We start from the raw sequence: 27,490 nt of genomic DNA, 5'->3' as shown, positions 1-27,490 counted from the left end.
CGGGGCTCAGGGCGTGTCCGTCGCCGCCTGGCTGCTCGCTCGACACTGTTCGCTCCTACCGGCTGTAGATGGAGCTGTCTGGGTTCCTGCAGCCTCCGACGAGCCTCGGAGTGTTTCTCTTTAAACGGCCTGAGAGGGACATGCCTCCCAGGATGCAGTTTGTATCAACATGGCAGCTGCTGTGCAGCTCCCCTGCTGAAGAGGCGCCGGGACGGCAGCGCAGCTCGCAGCCGGGGCCGGGGCCGGAGCCGGGGTCGCAGCCGCGGCCGCAGAGGGGCCGGTGCTGAGGGCCGGGGCCCAGCTCGCGGCCGGGGCGCAGCCCGCCGGGCCGCCCGCACCGCCGCGCGACCCGCTCCGACGCCGCCGCCGGGCTCGGCCGCTCCGTCCCCGCCCGCCCCGCGCAGGCCGGGCCCGACGGCCGCGAGAGCCCGGGCGGGGAAGGCCGGGCCGGGCCGGCGCCGCCTGTGGAGAGCCCAGGGGCCGGCCTGCGTGGGGCCGCGCGGCGGCGGCGGCGGCGGCGGCGACTCCGGCCCGGGCCGGACAGCACAGGGCCATGGCCGAGGCGGCCCCGGCTCCTGTGAGGGCGGCCCGCGCGCGCACGGACGCGCGGACTCGGGGCCCTGGGGACGGCCTGCGCGTCCCGGGCTCGGCGGCCCGGCCTGGGGTCTCGGTAAGGGACGGAAACGCCGCGACGTGGGGGCGGGGGACCCGGAGGGCTCGCGCGCCCCTGCTCGGTGGGGGCGGGGGCTACGCGCGGGGAGCCCGCCGCCGTCCGGGCGCGGCTGCGGGGACGCCAGGGGCCTGGCACGCACGCGGGCCCGGAGGCGGGCTCTCGGGCGGCGCGCCTCGTTCTCTGCGGAGCCGGCGCCGCGTCCGTCGGGGTTGCCGCCGCACGTTTTCCGCAGAGCTCGGCCCCGCCGAGACTCCCGCGGCCGGAGCGCGGCGCTGACGCGGCTCTCCCCATTTCGCAGAGCGGGGACACTGAGGCACGGACACCTGGCGGCGACGGGCCCTGCCTGCCCCAAGGTCACGTAGCGAGTCATCCGTGGCTCGGCGCCCGCGTCCTCAGAAATGCCTGCCTCCGGGCCGCGGGCCTGGACGGGGAGGGGGCGGCCCTGGCGGCGGCCTCCCCTGGGGTGGGGGCCGGGGCCGGCGCTCGGGCGACGCGGCCCGTCGGGGGGGAGGTGACGGCCGTGTGGGAGGCTGGGCAGCGCCCAGCCGAGCGTCCCCGGCGTGAGGAGCAGGTGACCCTCGGGCTCGGGCGCCTCGGCCTCCAGTCTCTGCGTCTGGGGGACTCGGTCGAATTCTGGGTGTCCGGACGGCTGGGGTCTGGGGAGCAAGCTACTAAGGGTTTGGGGGCTGGTTTGCCTCTTCAGTGGACCATTCTTAAAAATCAGTCTCAAAGTCTCCCCGCAGACCTGCTCTTTGAGATGCAGTAGCCGTGTTGTGAGGAGGATTGCTGCATGGGGGGCAGTGCCCTGAGCCTCAGTTTCCTGTTGTGTGCAGGAAGGGGTCGGGATATAGAGCTTTCTAAAGAGCCTCTCAGGTCTTACAAAAAATGATCATAATAATAAGAATGATAATGATAATATTAATAATAAAACTCTTGGGAAAATAAAATAAAATGATTTTTAAATGCTTAGATCTCCAGGACTCTTGAATGGTATATAATTCTGGGTGAACCACACTGGGTCATACAAGACAATGGCACGGCTTTCTTTATAAGTCAGGTGTGATTATGTATTTTTCTGCGAATGAATGAATCCTGGAGACCCCATCCTCTTAGGATACATGGGGTAGGGAAGGTGGGTTAAATCCTGTGATATGAGAACCAGAAGAATTCTCCCCCTGCCCCCAAGAGTTTGCGAATGCAAGCTTATTAATCTCACATTTTATATTTACAGCTCCATTCCTCTTTTTGGCCATTTCTTTCTTAGGGTGGTATCAAGCCACAGGTTTACTGGGACTGGTGAAATGACAGCAAGGGGCTTTTATTTGGGGTTGGTGGAGGGGATGTGCTCCTGTGGCCCCTCATTGCTCTGCAGTCCTCCAAACCTGGAAATGGACAGAGACAGTCTAATCATAGAGAGCAAAGAACTGGTATTTTCCTTTGAGCTCTGAGTAGACTAGTTAGTAAAGATGTCTTGTGCTAATGGCTTAATTTACTGTCCTGAAGCTTCTCTTCATTTTTTCAGTTAAGCCCCTGTATTACTAAGGGGACTAACTTGGCCCCTGGGGATTTCCCCTTCCTCCTACTAGTTGTAGGCAAATACCCTAATCCCCCTGTGAGGACAGGGCCATACATGTGCCTATTGTGTTGCCTTATGCTCATCACTTTCCCTGTGTCTGAGGCTCCTATCCCAGAGGGTCGTCCAGCCTTGCCCTCGCCTGTGAAGAGTTGAGAGGTGGCTTAGTTGTCGACAAGCCTTCAGTTTCAGGGCTCTGTGATTCCCTTGAGAGTGCTCGCAGGATTTGGTGTATGTGCCCATGTGTGTTTTTGGAGGGGGAGAATCCATAGTTTGCATCAGCTTTTCAAAAGGGTCCCTGACCCCAGCATTAGATGGAAACGTCTACGGGCAGGGCCTTCCCACACGTCTTTGTTTAATCTCCAAGCCTCCGAATCTTAGAGGTAAAGAGGATTCAGAGCACATACTGACCAGCTGTCTCATCTGACAGATGAGGCCTAGAGGCGACCTACAGTGTAGGCGGAAGCCCAGGCTCTGGAGCCAGACTGCTGTGTGACCTTGGGCCAGTTACTTGGCCTCTCCAAGCCTCCACAACTTCCTGTGCTAAGTGTGGATAAGAATTCTAGTGGTCCCTGTCTATAAGGTTTTGTGAAGAGTAAATTAGATAACCTTTAAAACACAGCTCATGGCACAAATGCCAGATAGTTGTCAGGGCTGACTCATTAGCCCTCACACCTGGTTCCCTGCAAAGCTCTTGGATCGCACGACCTCAGAAACCTTTTGCCTGAACAAGGCCTTAAATCTTCAATCCTTGTCTTAAAAGCGCGAGGCTGTCTCAGTTAAGCTACACATAAGTGAATGAATGAACAAATGAAAGAAAGCAAGCAATAGAGGTATAAATAGGTTTAGATGAGTCTTTGAGAGATGACTCAAGGAACTTCATGATTGACTCTAATAATTTCTTTGTAACCCAGTCATTTATACTATTCATCCACCAGACGCTTGTTGGGCACACACTGTATTTCAGAGTGGACACCAGGAATATGCTAATTTTCAAAAGAAGAAAAGGGAAATTTCAGTTACTTTAAAGCTCACTTCTATATAGCACACAGTAATTGGCCATTCAGCAGATTCATTGAAGGAAGAGTATGAGGGAATGGACAAACGGTGATATAAAAGAAATTCTATTCAGTTCCAATAAACATATTGACATTCTGGATAGATAGATACAGAGCTGGTCACTCAGAAGACCTTGGCTTCACTTCTGTGATGACACAAGCATTCCCTGAACGTGGACATGACAAGGTGGGGAATGGGGAGAGTGTGAATAATTGAAACCCCCTTCAAGTAATTGAAGGAACCGGTCTTTATTTTGCTCCTAGTCCCCACCAGCCTTGACCCAGCTCACAGAACTGGTTGACTTCCGCTTTGCTTCTGGTCCTTCCAGGCCTCCTTTCCTCCTCTTTCCCCACCTCACGAACCATGGGGGGGGACTCCGGATGGCCAGGGTCCACCTACCTGCCGGGGACCATCAGCCCCAGGAACCTTGGCTCCCTCAGGAGAGTCTGAATGGCCACTCCCACACCTGTCTCAGTGTCTGTCTTCTTCTCTGTGTGTAGCAGGAGCCAGCCTGAATGCACGTTCAGCCTCTCCAGCAGGGGCTGGGTCCATTGAACGTGCCTCAAAGGCAAACCTCTACCATATCAACCCTTTGAGAAATGTTATTAAGTCAACAATGCAGATTTTATCAAGGAGTCTGGGAAGCTGAAGGTACTTGTGTGTCATCGCTGTTGGACAAAGTGGGGGAAGAAACATGGGCACCACGACTGCCTGATAATACAAGTAGAAGCGGTGGGGCCGGATGTCAAGTTCACCTTCGGGGTAAGGACCTTGACAGAACCAGCCCCAGCTTGCTGGCAGTCATAGGCTAGCCTGGCATTGACAAAATTCTGCTCTATTGTTTTTCAAAGTTTTATTCTATTTAACGCTCAGTGCTCGCGGAACTCAGTGAAGCAGCAGCTGTGTCAGGTATTGTGACCCTTATTTGATGGATGAGGACCCTGAGAACAGAGGAGTTGAACAACTGGGCCAGGGCAACCCGGGCAGCATTGGTGCAGACAGGACTGAAAGCCAAGTGTTCTAATTCCAGGCCAGTAGCCTTTCTCCTCTCCACACCACTACTCACGAGATGACACCTGTGCAGTGTATGTTGTGAAAAAGGAGATGGCTCTATAGAAGCAGAAGGTGACATAACCATCTTTTATTTGTTGTTATGAGCAGTTGCCATTGATGTGTAGATCAATGCTAGGGTCTCAGGAAGAGATTCATGTCCATGGAACATATCTTATTGCTACGAAGCCTGAAGCCCTTTTAATGTAGGTGCTTATGTTGGGGATTTATTTGCCAGCTGGAGACTCTGGCCTTCAATCCTGTCCTTTCTTTCTGGAACACAGGTCCAGCAGCTGGACATGGAGACCCAACGCTCTTCACCTCTGTCATTCCCCAACGTTGTACAAGAGGAAACCCCGCGTCAGGCCCCTGCTGGACTCTCTCGAGAAACTCTGTTCCAATCCCACGTTCTTCCCCCCAAAGAAATTCCTTCTTTGTCTCCCGCCATTCCCCGGCAAGGCTCCCTGCCCCAGACTCCCAGCGCTCCCAAGCAACAGACTTCTGGCCGAATGCCGCATGTGCTCCAGAAGGGACCCTCACTCCTGTATCCTGCCGCTTCCGAGCAAGAGACTCAGATCCAGGGCCCCCTGACTTCCCAAGAAGAGGCCCCGTATCTACCCCCAGCTGCTGCTGAACCAGAGATCTCGCTTCTCTCCCACTCCACCCATCATCAAGAAGCCCCACTCCACTCCCCCGAAGTTCCCGAGAGAGACCCCTTGACCCTTTCCCCCACAGTTCCCGAGACTGACATGGACCCCCTGCTCCAGAGCCCGGTTTCCCAAAAGGACACCCCCTTCCAGATCTCTTCTGCGGCCCAGAAGGACACACCACTCCCAACGGCGGAGATCACCCGCTTGGCCGTGTGGGCTGCCGTCCAAGCGGTGGAGAGGAAACTGGAGGCCCAAGCCATGCGGCTCCTGACCCTGGAGGGCAGGACTGGGACAAATGAGAAAAAGATAGCCGACTGCGAAAAGACGGCCGTGGAGTTTGCAAACCACCTGGAGAGCAAATGGGTTGTGCTGGGGACCCTGCTGCAGGAGTACGGGCTGTTGCAGAGGCGGCTGGAGAACATGGAGAACCTGCTGAAGAACAGAAACTTCTGGATCCTGCGGCTGCCCCCAGGCAGCAATGGAGAAGTTCCCAAGGTAACTTTATCCCAGCCAGGGCTTCCCAAGGAGTGACCAGGACTGGAATGTGTTTTAGGAATTTAATATCAAAGAAAGGGAAAGCCATGGTTAAGAAGGAAAACAATATGATGATACCTAGTCACCAACTTCACATCGCTGAGAACAGGACGCAGCAAAACCAGATGATTTCTCCTGTTGATAAAAGCATAGGCTATAGATCAGAGAGATGACCTAGTGATGGGGGCTGTCAGTGTAGAAGGCGTTCAGTCTGTGATGTCTGATCATGAAAGGCAAATTGAAGGCCAAGTGGTCAAGCTGTGGACAAGCGTGAACCTGTGTGGTTCCCCATGGAGGTGGAGGGCGGACTTGGTGAAATGTTACAGGGCAGTGTCCTGCTCGACATTTTTATCAGTAAACTCATAAATCACGTTAATGCCAGTAAAAATATGATTTCCAGAGGTATCCTAAAAAACCAGAGGATGGTTAGATTTTAGTAGTATTTCCCAGAGGAAAGCACTTAAACGTGAACTGGTTTTCTTTCTGTTCTTTTATGCCACTGCCCCTTTTCACAGCCTCATGGAGGGAAAACGTGTGGCCCGTGTTGCCTAGGCCAGCACTTTGCAGATTGTATTGTGTACACGAATCACCTGGGGATCTTACTAAACGCAGAGTCTAAATTAGTGAGTCTCGAGTGGGGCCTGCGAGTCTGCATTTCTAGCAAGTTCCCCAGTGGTGCCATTGCTGCTGGTCTGCAGACCACACTTTGCAGCAGCAAGGACTGTCCTGTTAGAGAGGAAAAGTACCAGACATCACGGGGCCCCGACTCTCTCGGGCCAGGACAGTGGCTGAAGCCTCCTGATTTCTAGAGAAGTCCTTGGTGAAAACCCACAGCTGGGGCTCTGGGCCTTTCCCACTCCACTCCTAAGAGTTTTGAAACAGGCCCAGGGGGCCAGAGCCATTGGCAACCTTGGGATCTGGCAGCTGAGGGCCCGTGATGCCTTCCAGTTGGTCCGAGCTGAGCTTGTTGTGTGGTTTCAGGTCCCTGTGACGTTTGACGACGTGGCCGTCCATTTCTCGGAGCAGGAGTGGGGGAACCTGTCCGAGTGGCAGAAGGAGCTGTACAAGAACGTGATGCGGGGCAACTACGAGTCTCTGGTTTCCATGGGTAAGGACACGGCTTCGCTGCCCGTGGCTTCCCGCCTGCTAGCTGGGGGTTCCTTAGGAGCCCCGGGAGCTCTGAACTCCCAGAGACAATTTTCAAGGGCACAGCAAATGAGAGCAGACACCCACATACCCACATACCTCAGCGCAGCACAGATCAGCACAGCTCGTAAGCAGAGACTCCCCTCTACCCGCGGGGGCCGGGGGACAGACTCAGACGTCAGCAGTCTCTCACCTTTATATTATTTTCCCCATGGCCCCTATATACGTATATATACATATCTCTCTCTCTCTCTCTCTTGAAATTAGTTTGTCCAGCAAACTATTATTAAGCAGAGTGTGAGGTGCTTTATGAGAATGACATTTAATCCTCACACCTTGCCCGTGTGGGAGCCAGGACAGGTGTCAGCCCTCCTGATAGACCGCCTAGGTGGCTGAACACTGCCCTCGATTGAGAGCTTACGTCCCTCAGGTTCTCGTCCCGCTCGCGCAGAGACGAGGTATGACCCGGGGAGTAAACGGTCGTCCTAGGTCCCTACCAGGAAGTTGCGATTTCACTGGGATCTCTCATACCCCGCAGTCGGTGGATTCTTGTTTTCGCTAACGAGAGTATTTGAGGATGAAGACCTGGGAAAATAGGCTTTAGTTTTATGTTTCCTTTTCTCTGATATGGGGAACTCTTTGGGCACAAAAGAAATTAGAAAAACATTAAATACGCTGTTGTATAGAAAATCCGATCCCTGCTGGAATTGTTAATTTTATACATCTATACCTCTCCATGGGGTAACTTTTTATTTTTTTCTGTTCTTTTTAAAGTATATACATGATTGTGAAAATGCAACAATTTAGATTTGTATAATAAAGAGCAGTCCCCACCCGCAGCCAGCACCGCTCCCCAGAGGTAACCACCACGAACCCTTGGGCCGATATTGTCTCTCATCATTTTGCTGCACTTGTGTACATGCGGTTTGTGGTTTGCACAAACGGGATCCTTCACTTAGTTTACCTAACAGTAGTCAGAGCCAGCTTTCCGTGTCAGCGCGGAGGCCTGCTCGAAAGACAGTGCAGTGTTCCCGATGAACCGTCGGGCTGTTGATACAGAACTATGGATGGGCAGCTGCCTGAGTCCCTCTTCTCACCTCCACAGAGGGTTGCATTCAGCATCTCTGCATTTGTGCTCTTCCGTGAATATTTCAGTGGGATGGATTCCGGGAGGTGGGCTTGCCGAGGAAAGAGGGTGCTCGCTTACAGTGTCACGGGCACTTCCACGGGCCCTACCCAGGGCTGTGTATGTTCACGTAACAGAGTGTGATGACGCCATCTCCACACCCTGGCCGGAACTGAGGTTCTCCTATTGTAAAGATTTGTCTTTTCTGATGGTGAAAAGTAACGCTGCATTATTGTAACATGTATGTCTTTGATGATTAGGGAGCTTGTGCATCTTTTAATATGTTTATTGGCCATTTGCATATTTTCTACGAATTAGCCATTCATATCTTTGATTTTTTGTTTTACTAACTGTAGAGGCTCTTTATATATAATACGGACATTAATCCTTTGCCTTATTTTTTACAAATGTGTGTGTGTGATACTATTTCCTCCAAGTTTCTTTATCTTTTAAATTTATTTCCAAAGAACTTTAAACTTTTTGTAATGTAAAAAAAAACCTATCAGTGTTTTGTTTCATGGCTTCTATATTTTATCAAGATCAGTTTTTTAATCTATAAAATTTCAAATATCTTCTCCCTTTGTCATGAAAACCTGAGCTGGCATTGGCCACCTGTGAGCCACAGATGACCAGTTTCCATCAGTGGGCAAGTGGTGCCCCACTGCTGGTGCCGCTGGGAGGACCCGGGATGCGGTTAACACACGTACACGCGCGCACGCACACACACTCTGTGGCCCCGAGGAGAAGGGCTGGAAACTTGGCCCTTCCTTCTGCAGCATTGCCGGCCTTGGGTAGGGCAGCTGCTCCCGATGTCCCACTCATACAGGTGACATCTTTGTAGCATCCAGTGCGAACTCACCCCATAGGATATCTTCTTTGCTTCCTCCTGCACAGACTATGCAATTTCCAAACCAGACCTCATGTCTCAGATGGAGCGCGGGGAGAGGCCGGCCATGCAGGAGCAGGAGGACTCAGAAGAGGGCGAGGCGCCTGCAGACCCCAGTGCCGGTGAGTGGCTGCCAGGCGGCCCAGGCCTCCAGCACCCAGGGGCCCCCGCGCGGGCTGTTACAACCCACAGTAGGCCCTGGCGGGCTGTGTTAGCAGGCTGAGTGCCTCAGGGAAGCCTGCAGGTGCTGGGACCTGCCTGGGGCCTCCTTGATCACCAGTGGCCCTAGCAGCTGAGCTAGGAATGCCGTTGCGGTCATTGTCTCGGGGAGCTTTTGACGTGACCGAGCATCACCTCACTCTGCGGGAAACAGAACCAAAACTGGCAGAAAGGCGTTCCCTTGTCGGGATGCTGGTGCTGGTGAGCCTCGAGCTCCCAGAGGGCCACGTCCCTGGTCCTGTGGCCAGTGAGTGGAAGGACAGGGACAGACACGGACTTTACCTGAAGCATCCTCCAGTGTGTGGGGCGGGGTCCAGATGAGGCAGTGAGGTGAGGCGGTGGAGAAGCCCAGGCCCGCCTGGCCGTGGGCTCGGGTGCAGACGCCAGCGTCGGGCTGCCGGCGCTTGAACCCCGGCTTCTCTGCGTCCTCGCCCTGTGGTTTTTGTTACTCGGCCTTTTGGAGGCCCGCTTTCTCATCCATGAAACAGGACTGGTACTGATAGCCAGGGCCTGGCGTGCTGACCAGCAGGTTCCAGTGGCCCAGGACACGCCAGCTGCTGTGTCCGTCTGCGTGGGGAGCCGTCCCTTCCCCAGCGGCCGCTCAGCAGCCCTCACACTTGCACGGCAGTGCTTTCGGGGTGTGATTCGTTGTTTGGAATTGCCCTTGGCCTTGCTTCACTTCCTTTGAAGGTCTTCCGTGGGAGGAGATCCTTGTCCTTTGTAGCCAGGTGTCATGCATGATCCTGTCTTTTGAAAAAGGAGGATAATCTAGCAGGAGAACTCACTGGGGCCAACAGCCAGGTCTTGTATGAAGCAATGTCATCGGCTCTGGCACCAGGAGGAGGTCCAGAATCACGTGCAGTCATGTGGGCCCCATGGAGCGAGAGCAGAGGTAGCTTCCAGAAGAGGCAGGACCCTGAGGAAGAATAAGTGCTGACGTGTTTCAGAGAAACCCTAAACCGTCATTACTCTCTAGAGATTTGTCTGGAGATTTAAATGGAGGGAAGAGGCGGATCCTGAATTCATCTGGCAGAAAAAAAAGATGGATTTAAAAGTAGATGAGGGCTTCCCTGGTGGCGCAGTGGTTGAGAGTCTGCCTGCCAATGCAGGGGACACGGGTTCGTGCCCCGGTCCAGGAAGATCCCACATGCCGCAGAGCGGCTGGGCCCGTGAGCCATGGCTGCTGAGCCTGCGTGTCCGGAGCCTGTGCTCCGCAACGGGAGAGGCCACAACAGTGAAAGGCCCGTGTACCGCAAAAAAAAAAAAAAAAAAAAAAAAGCAATACTAAAAGTAGATGAGGTGAGAGTGGGTGTCGGGGGACAGGGTGTGGCACGGGGCAGAGTGATCTTTTGTTTGGAGGAAAACAAGTCTGTATGTGAAAGGTTTGAGTGGCCGCATCCAAAAACAGGTGTCAGTGGGAACAGAGAGATTCAAAGGAGAAGAAATCAGAAAGAGGGCTTGGGAGGCAAAGAATGAGAAAGGGGAGAGGTGGTTTGTGGTAAAAATCCTAGAACCCATCTGATGTCCCCATAGGGTTTTGTGGTCCAGGTACTGCTTTTGTAGCATCTTCTTAGAAGGGCTGGGATGGGAACGTGGACCTCTTCCCCTGTCTGCTTGTTCACACTCTCATCACAGGTGGGCCTCCCACAAAGTGGGGCCAGAATTGAGAGCAAATCACTCTTAACCCCCTCGGCCCCAGGCGGGGTTCGTTCTGGCACAGGCGCGTCTAAGGCCGGAGCTTCTGTGGGCAGCGGCGGCCTCACAGAGGCTGCCTTGTGTGGCTGGAATGTGCCATTTGTTCCACTCACCGTCTCAGCCACTAGGAGCCTGACTGGAGGGAGGATAGGCGAGGAGCGGGAACCACCGCCCCGTGGGCCAGCTGTAAACTTGCACTTCTGCGTGTGTGCAAGGCCCTGGCCTCAGGGTAGCACGGTTGTCCTGTGAGTGCAGTTATCAGAGCCAGTGGTCACCTGTCATTCGTGTGTCCTCCCCCTTAGAAGAGTGGCCACAAGGCCAGCCCTGAGCCAGACCCAAAGGGTGAAACCAACTGAGAATTTTCGTGGTTCCAAATACACCAAACCTGATAATTTTGTGAACTGGCTGAGTAAATGCATTCAATAAACTAGCATTTATGCTTGGGATCCCTAAGGGCAAGGAGACCTGAAGGCGACTCAGGTAGCGACCCTGCTCTCAAAATCCTCCAGGCCGGGGCTCCCATTCCTGACTCTTTAAGGGTGAATAGGAGGCCTGGGGAAGCCAGGGACCATTGTCACCTTACAAATTAGCAGAATAAAACAAACAAGCCAGAAGCCATGGCTGGAATCCAAGTTCTCATACGGTGTACATAGTTTCAGTCTTTTTAAAAAGCAATTTGATATTTTCTGGTCTTCAAATATGTTTTAAATATTTAAAATGTTCATTTACTTAACCTAATAATTTCCTTTCTGAGAGTCTATAGCCTAGAAAAGAATCCAAAAATATGGATTAAGATGTACAAATATTATATTACATTATGATAGATGGTTATACAGCCACTAAAATCACACGTGAAGAGTTTTTACACCATATTTTCACTTGTATGTTTATTATTAAGTTCATCTAATATTTTTTGTACCAGGTCCTATGTCAAGAGACTGATGTTAACAAACTAAACACCCCACATATGTAAAAATACAACCAGCCACTGTGACAGTGCTGTGGAGACAGGCATCCAGGGCTCTGGGACACAAAGCAGCAAAGGCCTTACTGAGACCAGGCGCTCAGCAAAGGCCTCGGAGGAGGTGGGATTTTTCTTGGAAGCCCGAGTGGGAGTTCCCGTTACTCAGAGGAGAACTCCTCAGCAGGAGGAAAGGCTGGAAGCGAGGGGGCTCTCTTTGTAGCCCAGGTAGGAGGCCTGGCATAGCCCAGGGAGCACAGTGGGTATTTGCGAGGTGTATTTTGGCGCCGGTGGCTGGCGGATGTCGAATGTGAGGAGAGGGGGTCCCGCGGGTGAGTCCAGGTCCTGACGTGAGTGAGGGGGTAGGTGGGGGACAACAAGAGGTTCCAACCCAGAGGAACGATAGGAACGCATTAGGTGTGAGGTCCCAGGACACGTCAAGGAGGTGGTGTTGAGAAAGCAGCTGAGTAAAGGAGCCTGGAGCTCACAGAAGAGCCCTGAGCTAGAGACAGACGTGTGGGCCTTGGTAGCGTGGACGGGATCAGCTTTCCCTGCCTGGATGGGAGAAGAGAAAGAGCACAGCCTGTGCCCTTGGCTTGGGGCCCTGACTGTTAGAGTAGATTTGGAGAGTTGGAATAATATGGGTCTGGGTGGAGCCCAGGTGTTAGTTTTGTTTGTTTGTTTTTAAGCTTCCAAGGTGATTCTCATGTGCAGCCAGGGTTGAAAACCACTGCTGTAGGATTTGGAAAAAGGAGGAGGAACCAGAAGAATCAAAGGAAACAGGAGTGGCCAGAAAGGTAGCAAGAAATTAGGGTAGTACATTGTTGGGTATTTCAAGAGAAGTGTTTCCGGAAGGAGGGAGCGTGGTTAACAGTGTTGAATTCTGCAGTGTGGTTTAGTTAGGCAAAGTGTCCATTGGATTTGCAGATTGGCAGCATCAGTGACCTTAGCAAGAAAGAGAAACGTTGGCGGCATGGTTGAGGTGGAAGCCTGCGAGTGGGTTGAGGAGTGGATGGGAGGCGAGGAAGTGGAGATCATTCCAGTGTAGCTGAGGGTGGGGAAGAGAAACGCTGGCCGGCCGGGCAGCGTAGGGACTCTTGTTTGCTTAAGATGGGGGTTGCCAAAGCCTGTTCGACATGTTGACAGGAATGAGCCAGTCGATAGGGGAAGTTAATGGTATAGAAGTGGATAATGTAGGGACTTCCCTGGCGGTCCAGCAGTTAGGACTCTGCGCTCTCACTGCCAAGGGCCCAGGTTCGATCCCTGGTTGGGGAACTAAGATCCCTCAAGCCACGTGACATAGCCAAAAAAAAAAGAAGTGGATAATGTAAATGCAATAGGAAGTCAACAATGTTAACAAAACTAGGGAAAAAATGGGATGGAAACATACCCAAATCATATTTCTCTATGTTTTTTAGAATTTTCTGAAGTGAGCGTATATTACTTCTTATTCAGTAAAAATAAGTTTTTTAAAAAACAACGCATGAAGAAAGACTCCAAGTTAAAGGTGGCAGGTTGACCGTGTGTTTACTCCCACCTCCCCAAGTCCTTCTAAAACGAGAGCAAAGGGACTTTTTTTAAAAGGAACGGACAAGGAGACAATGGCAGCTAAGTTTTGGAAGGCTGAGAGCAGATGGCTGGGTGATCACTGATTGAGAAAGCAGAATCCAAAATTGGTGTTAGGGAAGAAACCCAGTTTGCACTCCACCCCCATCCCTGCTCAAGACTTGGGAACTAGCGGTACCAGAGGTTCCAGGTGTCTTTGGAAATGGGGGTAAAGGTGAGGCTAAAAACAGAGCATTGGTCAAACATCTTAAGAGGCCTTAAAACACTGCCATTCCCCTCCATTGCTTCACCGACCCTGGTAGGTGACCAAGGCTTATTCTCTGGAGATGGTGAACAACAGGGTTTCTGGATGTGGACACCAGGCACAATTGGGGTGGGTGCCATGTTGAAAACAAGGGAATGAGTGAAGCTTGACAGAGATGTTGAGCTCACTAGCCTTCTTCCCTAACCTGAATCCCAAAATGATGCTCACATCCAAGATTAAACCCTCAGGGCAGGATACTGGAAGAGTCTTATCTGGAGATGCTTGGGGCCAGCCCAAGAGATTTCCCAGGGAAATGATCTAGCTAAACAACCCTGCTGGGAAACCAAGCCCTACCTGAATGCACCAAACTTGCAATTCTCTTTTGAATATTCAACTTTTAATATAAATGGACAACCAAGAACCACAAGACATTTGGGAAGAGCCTCTAATATACAAAGGGGAAAAAAAGCAGAAAAAATAAATTTCAAGGAAACAGAGACCATATGGGGTGGGGGGGAGTATGTTTAAATACTTATATATAGTTATACATTTAAAATATACATTTTTTCATAATCTTAGAGAGATAAAAGAAGTGAATGTATCCATGACAAAAGTATAATGCTTATCTAAAAAAAATAGAAAGGAACTCTTAGAAATTAAAAATATAATAATGCAAATTAAAAACTCAGTAGCAGTGTTAGAAAATAAAGTTGAATACACAGCCCAGAAAATAGAGCAAAAAGACCAAAAAGAAAATAGGGAGAGAATAAGAAAAGTAAAGGATGGAAGTCTAATGTCCAGATAATAGAAATATCAGGATAAAAAATAGCAAAAACAGGGAGAAGGGAATTAGAGATGAAAGACTTCAGGAAAAATTCCCAGCGCTTAAAGACGGCTTTCCAGATTGAAGGCCCCACCAACGGTCCAGAACAGCGGATGAAAATTGACCCAGCCTTAAATACTTCAGCAAGAAATTTCAGAGCAACTGAGGACCCAGGAGATCTGACAAACTTCTGGGAGAAAGACCAGGTTCATACAAAGGAACAGGAATTAGAATGGCATTGGACTTTTCAACAGTATTGGAAGCTACAAGACCGTAGAATAATTCCTTTAAAATTCTTTAAATTTTAAAATTGGAAAATACTTCCCAACATTCTAGAATTTGATATCTAGACAGACTAATCTAATTAAATATGAGAGTGAAATCGAGACACTGAGATGTTCAAGGTCTGCCACATGCCCTTTCTCAAGCTGGGGCAGGTACTTTGCCAAATGAGGAAGTAAACCAAGAAAGAGGTGTAAGGAGCTCCAGCACAAGAGAGGGGAAGGAATCCCTGGGGTGCTGCCGAAGGGGATCCCCAAAAGACAGCTGTGGATCTGGAGGTACCAGTCCACACTGGAGCATACCAGAGGTTCCAGAAAAGTTTTCTTCAAGTAGGTAAAACTGAGAATCCCCATTATGTTTGGATGTTCTGAGAGGAGGGTTGTAGAGCAGGGTGGGGGGAGACACTGGAGCTGACTCTGGTAATTGATAGTAAGCTAAGCAAAAGAAAAGAAAACTAGCTCCAGGGGAAGCCAAAAGGTTTACAGGCATAGAAGAGTACTTATAGTATGCTACATGGTTCAATTTTAAATAGCATTTACATAATCCAATAATGTAAACACCCAACATTAATTCAACCAGAATTACAGGCTGGGAAAAATCAGGGATTTGGAAGAGGTGTGGATGGTTGGGGAAGAGGTGGTCCTCACCTCCAGCTCTTGGAAGTCAGTAGATTATGCTTAAAATTGAAAACTCAAGGAGTAGCAATGCCATTGTGTTATGTAGAGTTATGAATATCAGTGACAAAAGAATCAGCTAGAAGAATTGAAAGTGATTGCCTCTGGGGAGCAGGTTGGGGGGTAGAGGGGAGCTTCTTAAAAATGAGGTTTGAAGAACCCTTTATCCCTCTGGCCTATGTGTACATATAACTTTTTAAAGAAGATTTAGAAAATTAATATACCGAGGTTTAAAAAAATCTAACAGAAAGTGTAGCCATGAAAAGGTTGGAAAGCCCGTGGCAGCCATCATTTCTGTGCTTTGAGCTGGTGGAGAAAGTTAATGTGGCCACGCTTTTTTTCACTTACCAATGAAACTCTGAAGTTGCGTCAGTGTAATTCAAAAAGAAAAAATGCAGAGAGAGTGAAAGTCCCATATAATTCTCCCTCAAGAATCAACAGCTCGGGGCTTCCCTGGCAGTCCAGTAGTTAGGACTCCACGCTTTCACTGCCCAGGGCCCGGTTCAATCCCCGGTCGGGGAACTAAGATCCCACAGGCTGCATGGTGCAGCCAAAAAAAAAAAAAAAGAGAGAGAGAGAAGAGTCAACAGCTTATTCCTTCCAATTTATGTGCACATAGTCACTCACTCACACACACACACACACACACACACACACACACAGCCTTAATTATATAATACTTTCTCATTGTTAAAAAATTTTCTTCAAACAATATAGAAGTACATTGTTTAGCAACTTGCTTTTTCCAAAAATATATCTTTGACATCTTTACATGTCAAAACATGTAAGTCCCTGTTTTTTAAATAGCAGACTGTAGTATTCTGTGTATTGATTTCATACTTTAAATAAACTCCCATTGATATACATTTAGAGTCTTTACAAGTTTCAGTGCTTCATTAAAGATCCTTTATAAGTAAATCTTCATGCACTCATCTGAAACTTATTTAGAAATAGACTTTCTGGGTCAAAGGATATACCCATTTAAAATTTTAATAGATATTAGCAAATGCCCTTCAAAACAATTGTGCCACTTTACACACCCTCATCTATGCATGAGAAAACCTGTTTCCCCACACCCATGCCAACAGGTGGTATTATCTTTTTATTATTTGCCGGAGTGATGGGTAGAAAAGACAATATTTTGATGTTTTCATGAACTCTGTAAGAGTGATGTTGGGCATATTTTCACGTATTTATTGGTCACCAGTATGTCTTATTTATGAATTATCCTTTGCCCATTGTTCTTTTGGATTATTCATCTTTTTATTATTGATTTATAAAAGCTTTTTAAAAATTAAGGATATTAGCTGTAGTCTGTCTTACGTATGCAAATATGTTTCCAAATTTATGGTTTACCTTTGTGTGTATCTGTGATATAGCTGTTTAAAATTTTTGTGTTCCAATTTATTAATTTTAAGTTCCTATGTATTCAGATTTACCAGAAATTTTCTTTATGGTGGGTGGGCTTCATACCAAGTGTAGAGATACTTACTTGGCCTGTTTTATTCAGTAAACATTATGATCACAGGCCTGGGACCTATGAGCTTTTCAAAAATCTATAAAAATATTTGAAAGCTGAACTAAGATATTTTTTGCTCCAGAAAACAAAAAGAAAATTACAAAATATAAATAATTAAATGTTTAACTGTGTCTCCCAATATAACATTATACCAGCTTCATTAATTATTAAATTTAGTGTCCACAAACATTTAATACATTTGAAAACAATTTGTAGCAGAGATTTTTCCCATCTCAGAAGAGTTCTTGTGAAGAAGTGTGATTACAGAGATTAACAACCAATCACAAATTAAATGTTTCTTATCACCAAACAATGTCAAGGCAAAGCTACAAAAAATTTTTTCCCCAAAATTTACACCAAAAGATTATACTTGATATGTGTTGTGCACATTTAATATGTTTGGTGTGACTGACCAGACAGCTTCCAGAAGGAATCTCTGAAGTCCCAGAGGGTCTCAGGGTAGCCTGTTCCTCAGCTCAACGCTGTTTAGAAAAAAAGAAACTAAAGAAAGGAAGGAAGGAAGGAGGGAGGGGAAAGAGCTGTGCTTTTCTCTAATACTAGTATGATTTCATTATTTATGTCTAAAGTTTTGATTCATCCATAATTTATTTTGAGGTGAGATATGTGAAGATGGTTTTTTTGGTTTTTTCCTTCTAGTCAGGAAGCCAGCTGTCTCCACTTCATTTACCTAAACCTTTTCCCACTGGTTTGAAATGCTACCTTTGGTCATAAACTATATTCCCACAGTGTATGTGTCTTTGATTAATTTTTTTAATGGGAGAACAGATTACTGCTTATGAATGCAGTCTGGTTGTCAGAACTCTTTCAGAAGTTGTTTGGGGCAGAGAGACCTCTCTGGCGGGAAACACTGGTTTCCCTGCTGTCTAACAGGCGGGGGAGAGGCACGAAAATGTGTAACCGATGCACATTTCAAGGGAAAAAGAATTAGATGCCATAGAGAGGGGCAGACGAGTGCTTGGGGGGTCAGAGAAGAGCACACTCACGATGGGCTAAGAGCGGCCTGGGTCGTCTGGTGGAGTGGGGGTCTTGAAGGAGAGGTAAGGATGGGAAGGCAGTGGTCTTCGGGCTGCAGTACCCATGCCCCGGGGTACAAGAGCCTTTCCAAGAAGGCACAACACAGAGGGCTTTGCGGGTTCGGCTTCCAAGTCTTTGTCCATCTGTTCTCCTTCCTAACACGTATCAGTGAGGGCACTGGACACCGGCGGCCCCTCTAGTGCAGGTCCTCATCTCCCATGTCTCCTACCATTGAAAAAAAAAGAGGAGGCACCTCCTGCCCATCCTGCCTTATTATGGAGTGTTTCTCTGATGTATAAAAAGCCCTCTGGCTCACGAAACAAAGAGACAAGCCAGAATGTTGGGGGACAGGACCAGAAGTACATTGGTGGCTCTGGGGCCTGGATGGCGAATTCTTTTGGAAGTTCGATCATTTGGAATGCTTAGCTTTCGACAAAATTGAAAGAGAACCTAATTAAGTTGTCGGCTAATAGGTCATTAAAAACAATTTTTGATGATATGTTAACCATGTGCTTTTGCAGTATTTATAATTCAGAAGTTCAAAGAATGGAGTGATGATTCCATAACAAAGCTCCCGCCAGCCCAGCTACAGATCTATGTAAATGAGCTCTCCCAATGGTTATATTTATAAAAATGAAAATAGGAGCAGATTTTATTCTGAACGCTGTCTCATTCAAGCAATAAGAATATTCATTCTCAGATAAATGAACTAATTGGGGAAAAAGTCCCCATCCATCCTTGGAAGAGATACATTTCCTACAGGTTTTTGGTTTCCTATCTTGAATAATTATTTTTCATTCCACAATAATAATAACTAGGGATGACTTAAGCCAGGCAGACAAGTCACACGTAGAACCCTGTGGTTATTGGAAATGAAAGCAAAATTCATCTTTCCGTTTACATACACATTTCTGTGCAGTAGATGAGGTGATCAGGAAGGCACCTAAGCATAAAAATATGTTCTATTAGGCTAAAATCCTGTGGGTAAAGTGGGAATGGAAATAGAAGTCCATGGTGAAAAGGGATGATATTAAAACTTCAAGTATCAAAGAAGAACTTGTTCATGTATTTTTTAAGGGAATAATGGTGGGTTTTAAATTGCTAGGGTTCTTAGATTCCATTGGCAACATTAAATGGCAATGGAAGAGTTTATTTTAAAACATCAATATTTACAATACTCCAGAAATGACATCCTTAGCAGTGATTGAAGCATTTTGTATATTTATTCAAAAAGGTGCAAACGGGTACATGGTTTTAAAAACTTACCTTAGGGAGGAGGCAAGCAAAATATCTTCGGGAGTTCTGAAGTCAGGGAAGGTATCTTTCCGATGCTGGAGTCATAGTTGCGGATGTCATGCAGAGCCCGGAAGAGAGGAGGCCAGAGGAGGGGCGCGGGAGGAAGGGGATGCAGGGGGATGACGTCGAGCTGGAGCAGGAGGAAGCCCAGGATGTGAGTGTGGATGACTTTATGTTTTCTGTAAGACAGAGAATAGGATGGAGAGTCAACTTGGAGGGAAGGTAGGCACGGTCTGCGTGGAAGGCTGTGGGGAGTGCAACCTGGGACATTAGGGCTGCTTTCTGTGTGGTCCACTCCCCAGCTGTTGGGAATTGATTACTTGGCTGATCAGAGAGGAATTAAAGGATTGCCAAGGATCCAAAAGAACCCAGCTTTAGGTCATGTGCCATCAGTTGCTAGCATGACTGGGCGGTCTGCTTTCTGGGCAACGTGGTTCATTTTAGTGTGGGCGGGACACGTGGACACGGCGAAGGACAGTGAGGGGCTTTGTTCACTGGGTTCCTGGTGCCTTTTCTTTCTTCCACAGAGCTTAATCACCTTCTAACATACCATATAATTTATTAATTATGTTTACTGCCTTATGTGAGATGTAGGAGAGCAGGGAGCTATGTTTTGTTCACTGATGTGCCCCACCATTAGAACATGCGTGGCACTTAGGTGGTGCTCAATAAATAGCTATTGAATAAACATTCAAAGGATGAATGAATATGTTCATGCATTATGTGTATATAATTTCCTTAATTAACAGTGATTTTCAACCTTTAAGGGGCTTTATGCTAGCACAGCTCTGCCCATATGCAAGAAAATAAAGTTGAACCCCTACCTCACACTATACACAAGATAAAAAGAAATTTCAGGTGGAATAAAGAGCTAAATATAAAAAAGAAAACAATAAAAAACCTGGGAATAAAATCTAGGAGATCAGATGAACCATCTAGGACCACAGGAGACCCTGTTAACTAAGACAGAAAACCCAGGAGCTGTAAGAAAGAGGGACATATTTGACAAGATGAAAACTTTAGGAAAGTTATATGATAAAAGGTAACACAAAGTCAAAGACAAATGATAGATTTGGGGGAAATATTTGAAATGCCCGTAAGAGAAAATGGGTTATCTTTAATACAGGAATCAAAGGACTCTGACCAATTGACAGAACACAGTTCACATAGAATCAAGTCTAAAAGGCCAATAAATAAAAGAAATGATATTCAGATTACCCTCGTCAGGGAAGTAGAATTAAAGTATCAGTAAGTTGTCACTTTATACCCATCAGACTGAGGAAGATTAAAAAGAGCAGTGGTGTCTTGCTGGCAGGCACGTGGGGAAAAGGGCTGGTAGAAATGTGAATAGTCACAGCCTGTGGAAAAGCAGTCTGATGACATCTATCAGAATCTAAAATATTTTGACCCTGCAGTCCCACTCCTGGGACTCTCATAAAAATAAAAGCACTATTTTATGGTTAGAGATATAAACACGTTTATGACAGTGTTGTTCACCATGGCAAAAGCCTGGCAGCAGAAAGTGAATGTTGTCAATAAGGAAATGGTGGAACGCGTTGCTGTATCATCCTCACTGTGGAATATACACAGCTTTGAAAAGGAATGCGTTAGCCTACAGAAGTCGGTGTGAAGGGATTTCTACAAGATATTTGGGGGAGAAAAGGAACATAGAGGGTTATGTATAAGGCAGTTTTATTGTTTTTAAACCAGTAATGGCCAGAAAAGAAAAACATAAATGTAAACGTGCTGTGATAAATCACTACATAAGCATAGAGAAAAGTGTGAGGGCAGTTATGGGAATTACCTGGGAAGGTCGTACCTGTCGAGTGGGGAGTGAGGAGAAGGGGAGGCAAGTTAAAAGGGGAAAAAATACTGCACTAAAGAACAAAAATGTGAGCTGGAATCCTGTTTATTGAAAGTGTGATGCCTACGCGTGTAACGACACTTGAAATTAACCTACAGATGTATAGGCAGATTAAAAAAAAATGTCAGGGCCATATGTGTAATCAGATGCTGCTTAACGAAAAACTAACCCCGCAGCCCCTCTTGTACCTGTAAACGGGGGCCAGGAAGGGGCTGGGGGCCTCTGGTCTGTAGGACACCTGGTGGGGAAGTGTTGAAAAGGTGTGCGGGGAGACCAGACGACTAGCCTTTTCTTTATTCAGCTTGGTTGAGGGGGAGAGAAACTGTTGCCTTTGGCTGACCTAACCTGGGAAAGGGAATTAGGATCTCTTTCTAAAAGAAACCCTTATTTTCAAATTATAGGGGGTCAAGGAAACAAACTGGGCATCTATTTTAACTTGACTCCAGTTCATATTCAAGGCTACACAGTGCCCATGCCTACTCACTGCCAACTCAGAATATTTCTTCAAGGTGTCTAAAATAAGAATTTGGGAAATATAAATTCTAGGGCCACAAAACCCTGGGCAGGTGGAATGAACATGTTCTGGATTCTTTTGCCCTCCCCCCACCCCACCCCCACCTCCTCAGCTCACGACGGGATTGTGATTAAGATCGAGGTGCAGACCAACGACGAGGGCTCCGAGAGTCTGGAGACGCCGGAGCCCCTGATGGGCCAGGTGGAGGAGCACGGCTTCCAGGACTCGGAGCTGGGGGACCCGTGCGGCGAGCAGCCAGACCTGGACATGCAGGAGCCGGAAAACCCGCTGGAGGCCTCCACGGAGAGCTCAGGCGAGTTCAGTGAGCTCAAGCAGATGCTGGCACAGCAGAGAAACTGCGCGGGTGAGTGGGGGACTGGTGCCTGTGGGGAAGCCATGGTCTCCTTTAGAGAGGTGCTATGACACTGAGGGCACAGCAGGTGTGACAGGACCAAGCGTGGCCTCAGGTACAGCTTCCCTGCCTCGGGATTTAAACGCATCCATCTCCCCGCAAGGAGAGAGGGTGCTAACAGCCGAAGACCGGGTCAGATGAGGACCTCAGGGGCTGGCGGAGATCATCTCTCCGGCCCCCCCTCCCTCTACAGGCAGAGAAGGTCCCACACTAGCGGCAGCGCTAGAACTTCCATCTCCCGACGTGTCCTTGGTCACTCCCTTGTCACACTGGCAGCCTCAACTGGCTTGAAGATTTCCACCCCTGAAGAGCACATCTTTGTAAATGGCCGAGGCCGCTTTTTTCTGGTAGAATCTAGGCATCATTTTTGTTTAATCACAAAACCTCAGGGTCACCATTCTGCACATTCTTACTCCCTGTGAGGACAGGGAAACAGTGAGGAAGCGGGCTTGCAGCAGCACGGCCAGGACATCTTTTGTGGTCAGTTTTCTGATGCTAAACTGTCCTCGCAGGCCTGAGAAAAGCCCTGTCTGATTATCGTGATGTATTTTTTTAAATACACTACTAGACTTAGCCGCTATTTTATTCAGGAATTTTACAACTCTGTTCATAAATGAAGTGAACCTGAACTTTTCTGGAATCATCGTTAAGATTATACTAGACTTATCAGAGGAACTGGGAAGCTTTTGCTCTTTTTTTCTGTATCCTAAAAATAATGTGTAAGATAGGAATTCCGTGTGCTCCTTGAAAATTTGGTAGAACCCACTTGGGTTTTGGTTTTTGTCTGTATGTTTTGTTTATGTGCAAAAGAGTCATTAGCCATCATATCAATTACTGTATTATTTATACTTAGAAATGTATCCACATCCATTTTATTTAGGTTTTTAGAAGTATTGATGATTTAAATTTTTTTTCCATTTTATTTTAATCCCTTGCAGTGTGCCTTTTTGCACATAAAATATGGACATTGTTCTTGGTCAAAAGATGTGTATCTAACTCCTTATATTTAAATAATTGCATGATATTCGAGAAATCTTCTTAATATACCATGTTGTCTTTCATTAGAGAATAGTGAAAGACACAAGGCAAGTTGTGAGAATTCGTTGAATGGGAGCTTCATAAGAGCAATTCCAGATTGCCCTTTGAACACTCCCATTAATTCTGTTAGTACCATTTAGTAATACTGTAAGCTTTTTGTGGGATTTCGAGACCTGAATTTTAGGGCCAACTGTTTCATTCTTATTTCATTAAGAAAAAACAACTTGGAAACTCAAGGAGAGTTTAAATCTTCCAAGGCCCGTATTTCCCCCTCTGCCTTTCATAAACAACCCTATTTTCAGGATAAACACCAGGGCAATGAGTTACCAACCTCTGAAGCTACTTCCTCCTTCCTGATCTTTTAAGCATCGTGTTCCAGGGATGTTCTGGGTCACTTCCTGCTGAGAGTCCTGACAGGACCGAGGCAGCATTGTCTTAGGACGGGAGGCCTGAGCTGGGACTTGGCACACCTGTGTTCTGATTTGAACACTGCCACTTAACTGGGCGCAGAGGAGTGGCTGGAAGTGCTGTGGCCTAGCGGTCACTGACAGACTTGAAGACCGTGGCCAGGTCACGAACACTGCCAGCTTCAGTTTCCTTATCAGTCGAGGGGACAGACTAGCTGGTCCTTAAATTGCAAGCTCTGGAAAGGTCTGACTTTATTTATTTGGAGACATTACTTGATAGTGCCAAGCTCGGATGCCCCAAGTCTGTGAAATGGGGATAATTGTTGCTTGACGTCTCCCATAAGATACTGTGAACATGAGAGCATAGGTGTGAGGTGCTTTGAAAAGTTCTCATTTGTTTGCTTTTGAGAATTCTGCAGATGCAGACTATTACAGTAGTGCATCTTCCATCTCACAGGTGGACTCAAAAGTGAATGACTTTCTCATGTCACACAAAGTCGGCGACTAAAAATAGGGCTCCCCAATTAAGTGTTTAGGGAGGGCCAGGTAAGTTCAAGGCACCTGAGATAATTCAAATAGGTGCTGGAGGCCTCTCCTTTTCTCTCGGACTTACATTCTCCAGGGGCCCTGTAGAACAGCCAACATCTTAGGTCCTAAAGGGCCAGGCTAGAGGGCGGAGGGCCGGCGGCGGCGGAGGACATCCACCATTTGGGGTGTTCGCGGAACACTCACCGCGTGTGGGGCATTGCACACCCGAGCTTGTGGCAAAGGCAGAGGAAACCGCCCCCCCCCCCCAGCTTCAGGGTCAGGGCTGGTAGAGTCTGTGCAGGTGAGTCATCCACCTGTGCAGGTGAGGTGCCCCGTCAGGAGGCGGGGTTCTGAAGTCTCGGGGAGGCGCCCCCGCACGTGTTAGCGGCTCAGGGGGGCTTGAGGGGTGCAGGTCGGGATGGTCAGGCAAGGTTTTCAGGAGGAGACAGGATTGGAGCGGGGTGTTAAGTAATGGGCACGATTTGGAGACACGGGAGGCGGGTCAGTAAAGGCACCTGAGGAGAACTCTCCAGGGGAGTCAGGAAAGGAGACCAGCGAGGCTGAGCAGAGTTCAGGGAGACGAGGCCGCAGAGGGGGACGAGGCTGGGAACCTGAGGAGTCAAGACCCTTTGGACTCCGGCGGTAGAAAGCCAGTCCTCAAGTGGCTTAAGTAAGAAAGGGGTGTTTATCGGCGTGGAGAGCTGGGAGGCCCTCGAGCGTGCCGGCCTCGGGCGCCCTGGGCCGCGGCCTCTCCGGGGGGCTCTGCCTCTCGCTGCCTTCTCTCCTGCCGGTCCCTGCCCGCCGGCGGCGTCGGGCGATGGGCACACGCAGCGCCCGCGTCCCACCACGAGGACGCCGTCGTCCCTGCTTCCTCCGCATAAAATTCCACGGCAGGCCTCCGACTGGCCCATTTTAGGCCTGGGCTCCTTCCTGAGCCAGGCTCCGCGGCCGGCCCGGCTTCCCTGGGCTGCGGGAGCGGGAAGCTGCGTTTTCCCGAAAGCAGGCCGTGGGGCGGACGATGCCCACGCAGTGCCGCGGGCGAGGGCGAAGCGGGGCTTACCTCCTCCCGGTTAGGGGCGTCAGGCAACACCTAACGGCATCTTGTCTCTCTCTCCCCCCGCCGCGCGTCCCCGGAGCAGAGGGGATCGTGATCAAGACGGAGGAGCAGGAGGACGAGGAGGACGAGGACGAGGAGGACGAGCTGCCGCAGCGCCTGCAGCCCCTCGGGCAGCTGTCCGGGAGGTACGAGGCCGGCATGTACCCGCCGCCCCTGCCCGGGGAGCTGTCCCCCGAGGGCGAGGAGAGCCCCCCGCCGCTGCAGCTGGGGAACCCGGCGGTGAAGAGGCTGGCGCCCCCGTCGCACGGCGAGCGGCACCCGGGTGAGAACCGGGGCGCGGCCAGCCAGCAGCAGCGGAACCGCCGCGGCGAGCGGCCCTTCACGTGCATGGAGTGCGGCAAGAGCTTCCGACTGAAGATCAACCTCATCATCCACCAGCGCAACCACATCAAGGAGGGGCCGTACGAGTGCGCCGAGTGCGAGGTCAGCTTCCGGCACAAGCAGCAGCTCACGCTGCACCAGCGCATCCACCGCGTCCGCGGCGGCTACGCCTCGCCCGAGCGCGGGCCCGGCTTCGCCCCCAAGCACGCGCTCAAGCCGCGCCCCAAGTCGCCCAGCTCGGGCAGCGGCGGCGGCGGCCCCAAGCCCTACAAGTGTCCCGAGTGCGACAGCAGCTTCAGCCACAAGTCCAGCCTCACCAAGCACCAGATCACGCACACGGGCGAGCGGCCCTACACGTGCCCCGAGTGCAAGAAGAGCTTCCGCCTGCACATCAGCCTGGTCATCCACCAGCGCGTGCACGCGGGCAAGCACGAGGTCTCCTTCATCTGCAGCCTGTGCGGCAAGAGCTTCAGCCGCCCGTCGCACCTGCTGCGCCACCAGCGGACTCACACGGGCGAGCGGCCCTTCAAGTGCCCCGAGTGCGAGAAGAGCTTCAGCGAGAAGTCCAAGCTCACCAACCACTGCCGCGTGCACTCGCGCGAGCGGCCGCACGCCTGCCCCGAGTGCGGCAAGAGCTTCATCCGCAAGCACCACCTGCTGGAGCACCGGCGCATCCACACGGGCGAGCGGCCCTACCACTGCGCCGAGTGCGGCAAGCGCTTCACGCAGAAGCACCACCTGCTGGAGCACCAGCGCGCGCACACCGGCGAGCGGCCCTACCCCTGCACGCACTGCGCCAAGTGCTTCCGCTACAAGCAGTCGCTCAAGTACCACCTGCGGACCCACACGGGCGAGTGAGCGCGGGCCGCCCCGTCGCCCGGCCCGAGCCCGGCGGGCGGGGACGGGGCGCCTCCGAGCCCCTTTGCTGTGAGCCCCCCTCTCCCTTCGCCCCTCCCCCCCAAGGACGCGGGGTAGTGAGACCAGGTCGCTGGCTGCCGCGTTTCCCCGGGGCCCCAGGGGGGGAGCGCGGACCTGGGGAACCCCTTCGGGCTGTTAATTTCCTTGACAATAAAATGGATGAAACCAATCAGCACGGGGGGCGTGATTTGGCCGCCGGCCACTCGGAGGGGCGGGGCGGGGTCACTTAGTAGGGGATAGAACTTTATAATTACATTTTGGATACTGTGGTTCTATTTGATAATAATAGAGTAATTTTTAAAAGACGAGCGTTTCCTGTTTGCCGTTTTTGTTTGGTTTTGAAGGGGAGGGTTTGAGAAGGTGGCCGAGGGACGTGTGCCTCGTGTCAGTGGACAGGTTCTGTTGAGTCCTTTTTCTGTGCTCATCCCCCGTGTTGGGGGGTGAAGGGGCGCAGATCCCGCCGTTATAAAGCCGAAAAGGAGAGGCAGACCTGAGCAGCCTGACAGGTGAATGAGCCCGCGGGAGGGTGGAGCTCCCGGCGCAGACCGTCCCTGCGCCCTGGTGTCGGGAGGACAGGGGGGTTCAGGAGGGAGGAGGGAGAGTGACAGGTTTGGAAGTTGCTGGAAAGACCGGCAGCAGAAACTGGGCGCCTCCCACAGGCCCAGGAAGCCCTCCCGCCTGGCTTGAAAAGCAGCTGGTGATGGGGTGGCGTGCCCGCGGTGCAGGGAGGCGTAGGGAAGGGATGCAGAGGCAACCTGGTGCCAGTCTTTGGGAAAGGCACCAGTCAGAACACTTTTTATTTGCATGTTGCACCCAAATTACTCTCCTTCGACTTGTTAAATGCATCAACGCACCCTCATTTTGCTAGGTATTCATTCATTTCCAATCACCCTCCAGTGGGGCACAGAAAAAGAAACTGGGGGCAAATTACGTTGCCCACAGAGCGATCTGCTCTTGTTGTCCTGGGCTTGACAGTGACCCAGAGAGAATTCAGGCAGTTTGAAGGGACGGTTCGTGGAGGCTAGCGGAGTGCCCGGCTCAGCCATGTGAGCTGGGGAGGCCAGACGTCTAACTGAAGGAAGAGCACCTGAGAGCCAAGAGCTGCTGAAGGTAGTGAGTCTGGGGGCGGAGAGGGGAGGACAGATATTTAAAGGGGGTTAGGAATTCAGGGGGCACAGGTGCTACATTACTGACCTTGAAGGGGCTGTAGAGGTAGGTCATCAGCGCCCTCCTTTATAAAGATGCATAAAGTCAGGCACGGAGAGGGGAAGCGATGGCCCAGGATCTCCTATTGGAAAGGATGTGATTTGTTGGTTTACACTGAAATTTTTTAAAAGGATGGTAGGACACCAGGGCCGGC

At 49.9% G+C, this 27,490-nt stretch overlaps 1 protein-coding gene across 1 annotated transcript; it reads left to right on the top strand.

The window, feature by feature from the left end:
- Positions 1-538: 538 nt before the first annotated feature.
- ZNF777 (zinc finger protein 777) lies at positions 539-26,435 on the top strand. The gene is made up of 6 exons (XM_082631984.1): positions 539-670; positions 4,640-5,500; positions 6,521-6,647; positions 8,706-8,819; positions 21,502-21,753; positions 24,914-26,435. Exons 1-6 carry the CDS (start codon positions 554-556, stop codon positions 26,068-26,070), a joined length of 2,628 nt encoding a protein of 875 aa, XP_082488110.1. The 5' UTR covers positions 539-553; the 3' UTR covers positions 26,071-26,435.
- Positions 26,436-27,490: the final 1,055 nt, after the last annotated feature.

Source organism: Mesoplodon mirus (genome assembly GCF_964341445.2).
Source record: "Mesoplodon mirus genome assembly, chromosome: 9".
Taxonomy (NCBI): domain Eukaryota; kingdom Metazoa; phylum Chordata; class Mammalia; order Artiodactyla; family Ziphiidae; genus Mesoplodon; species Mesoplodon mirus.
The sequence above is the reverse complement of the archived record's forward strand: the minus strand, read 5'-3'. Positions and strand labels throughout refer to the sequence as shown.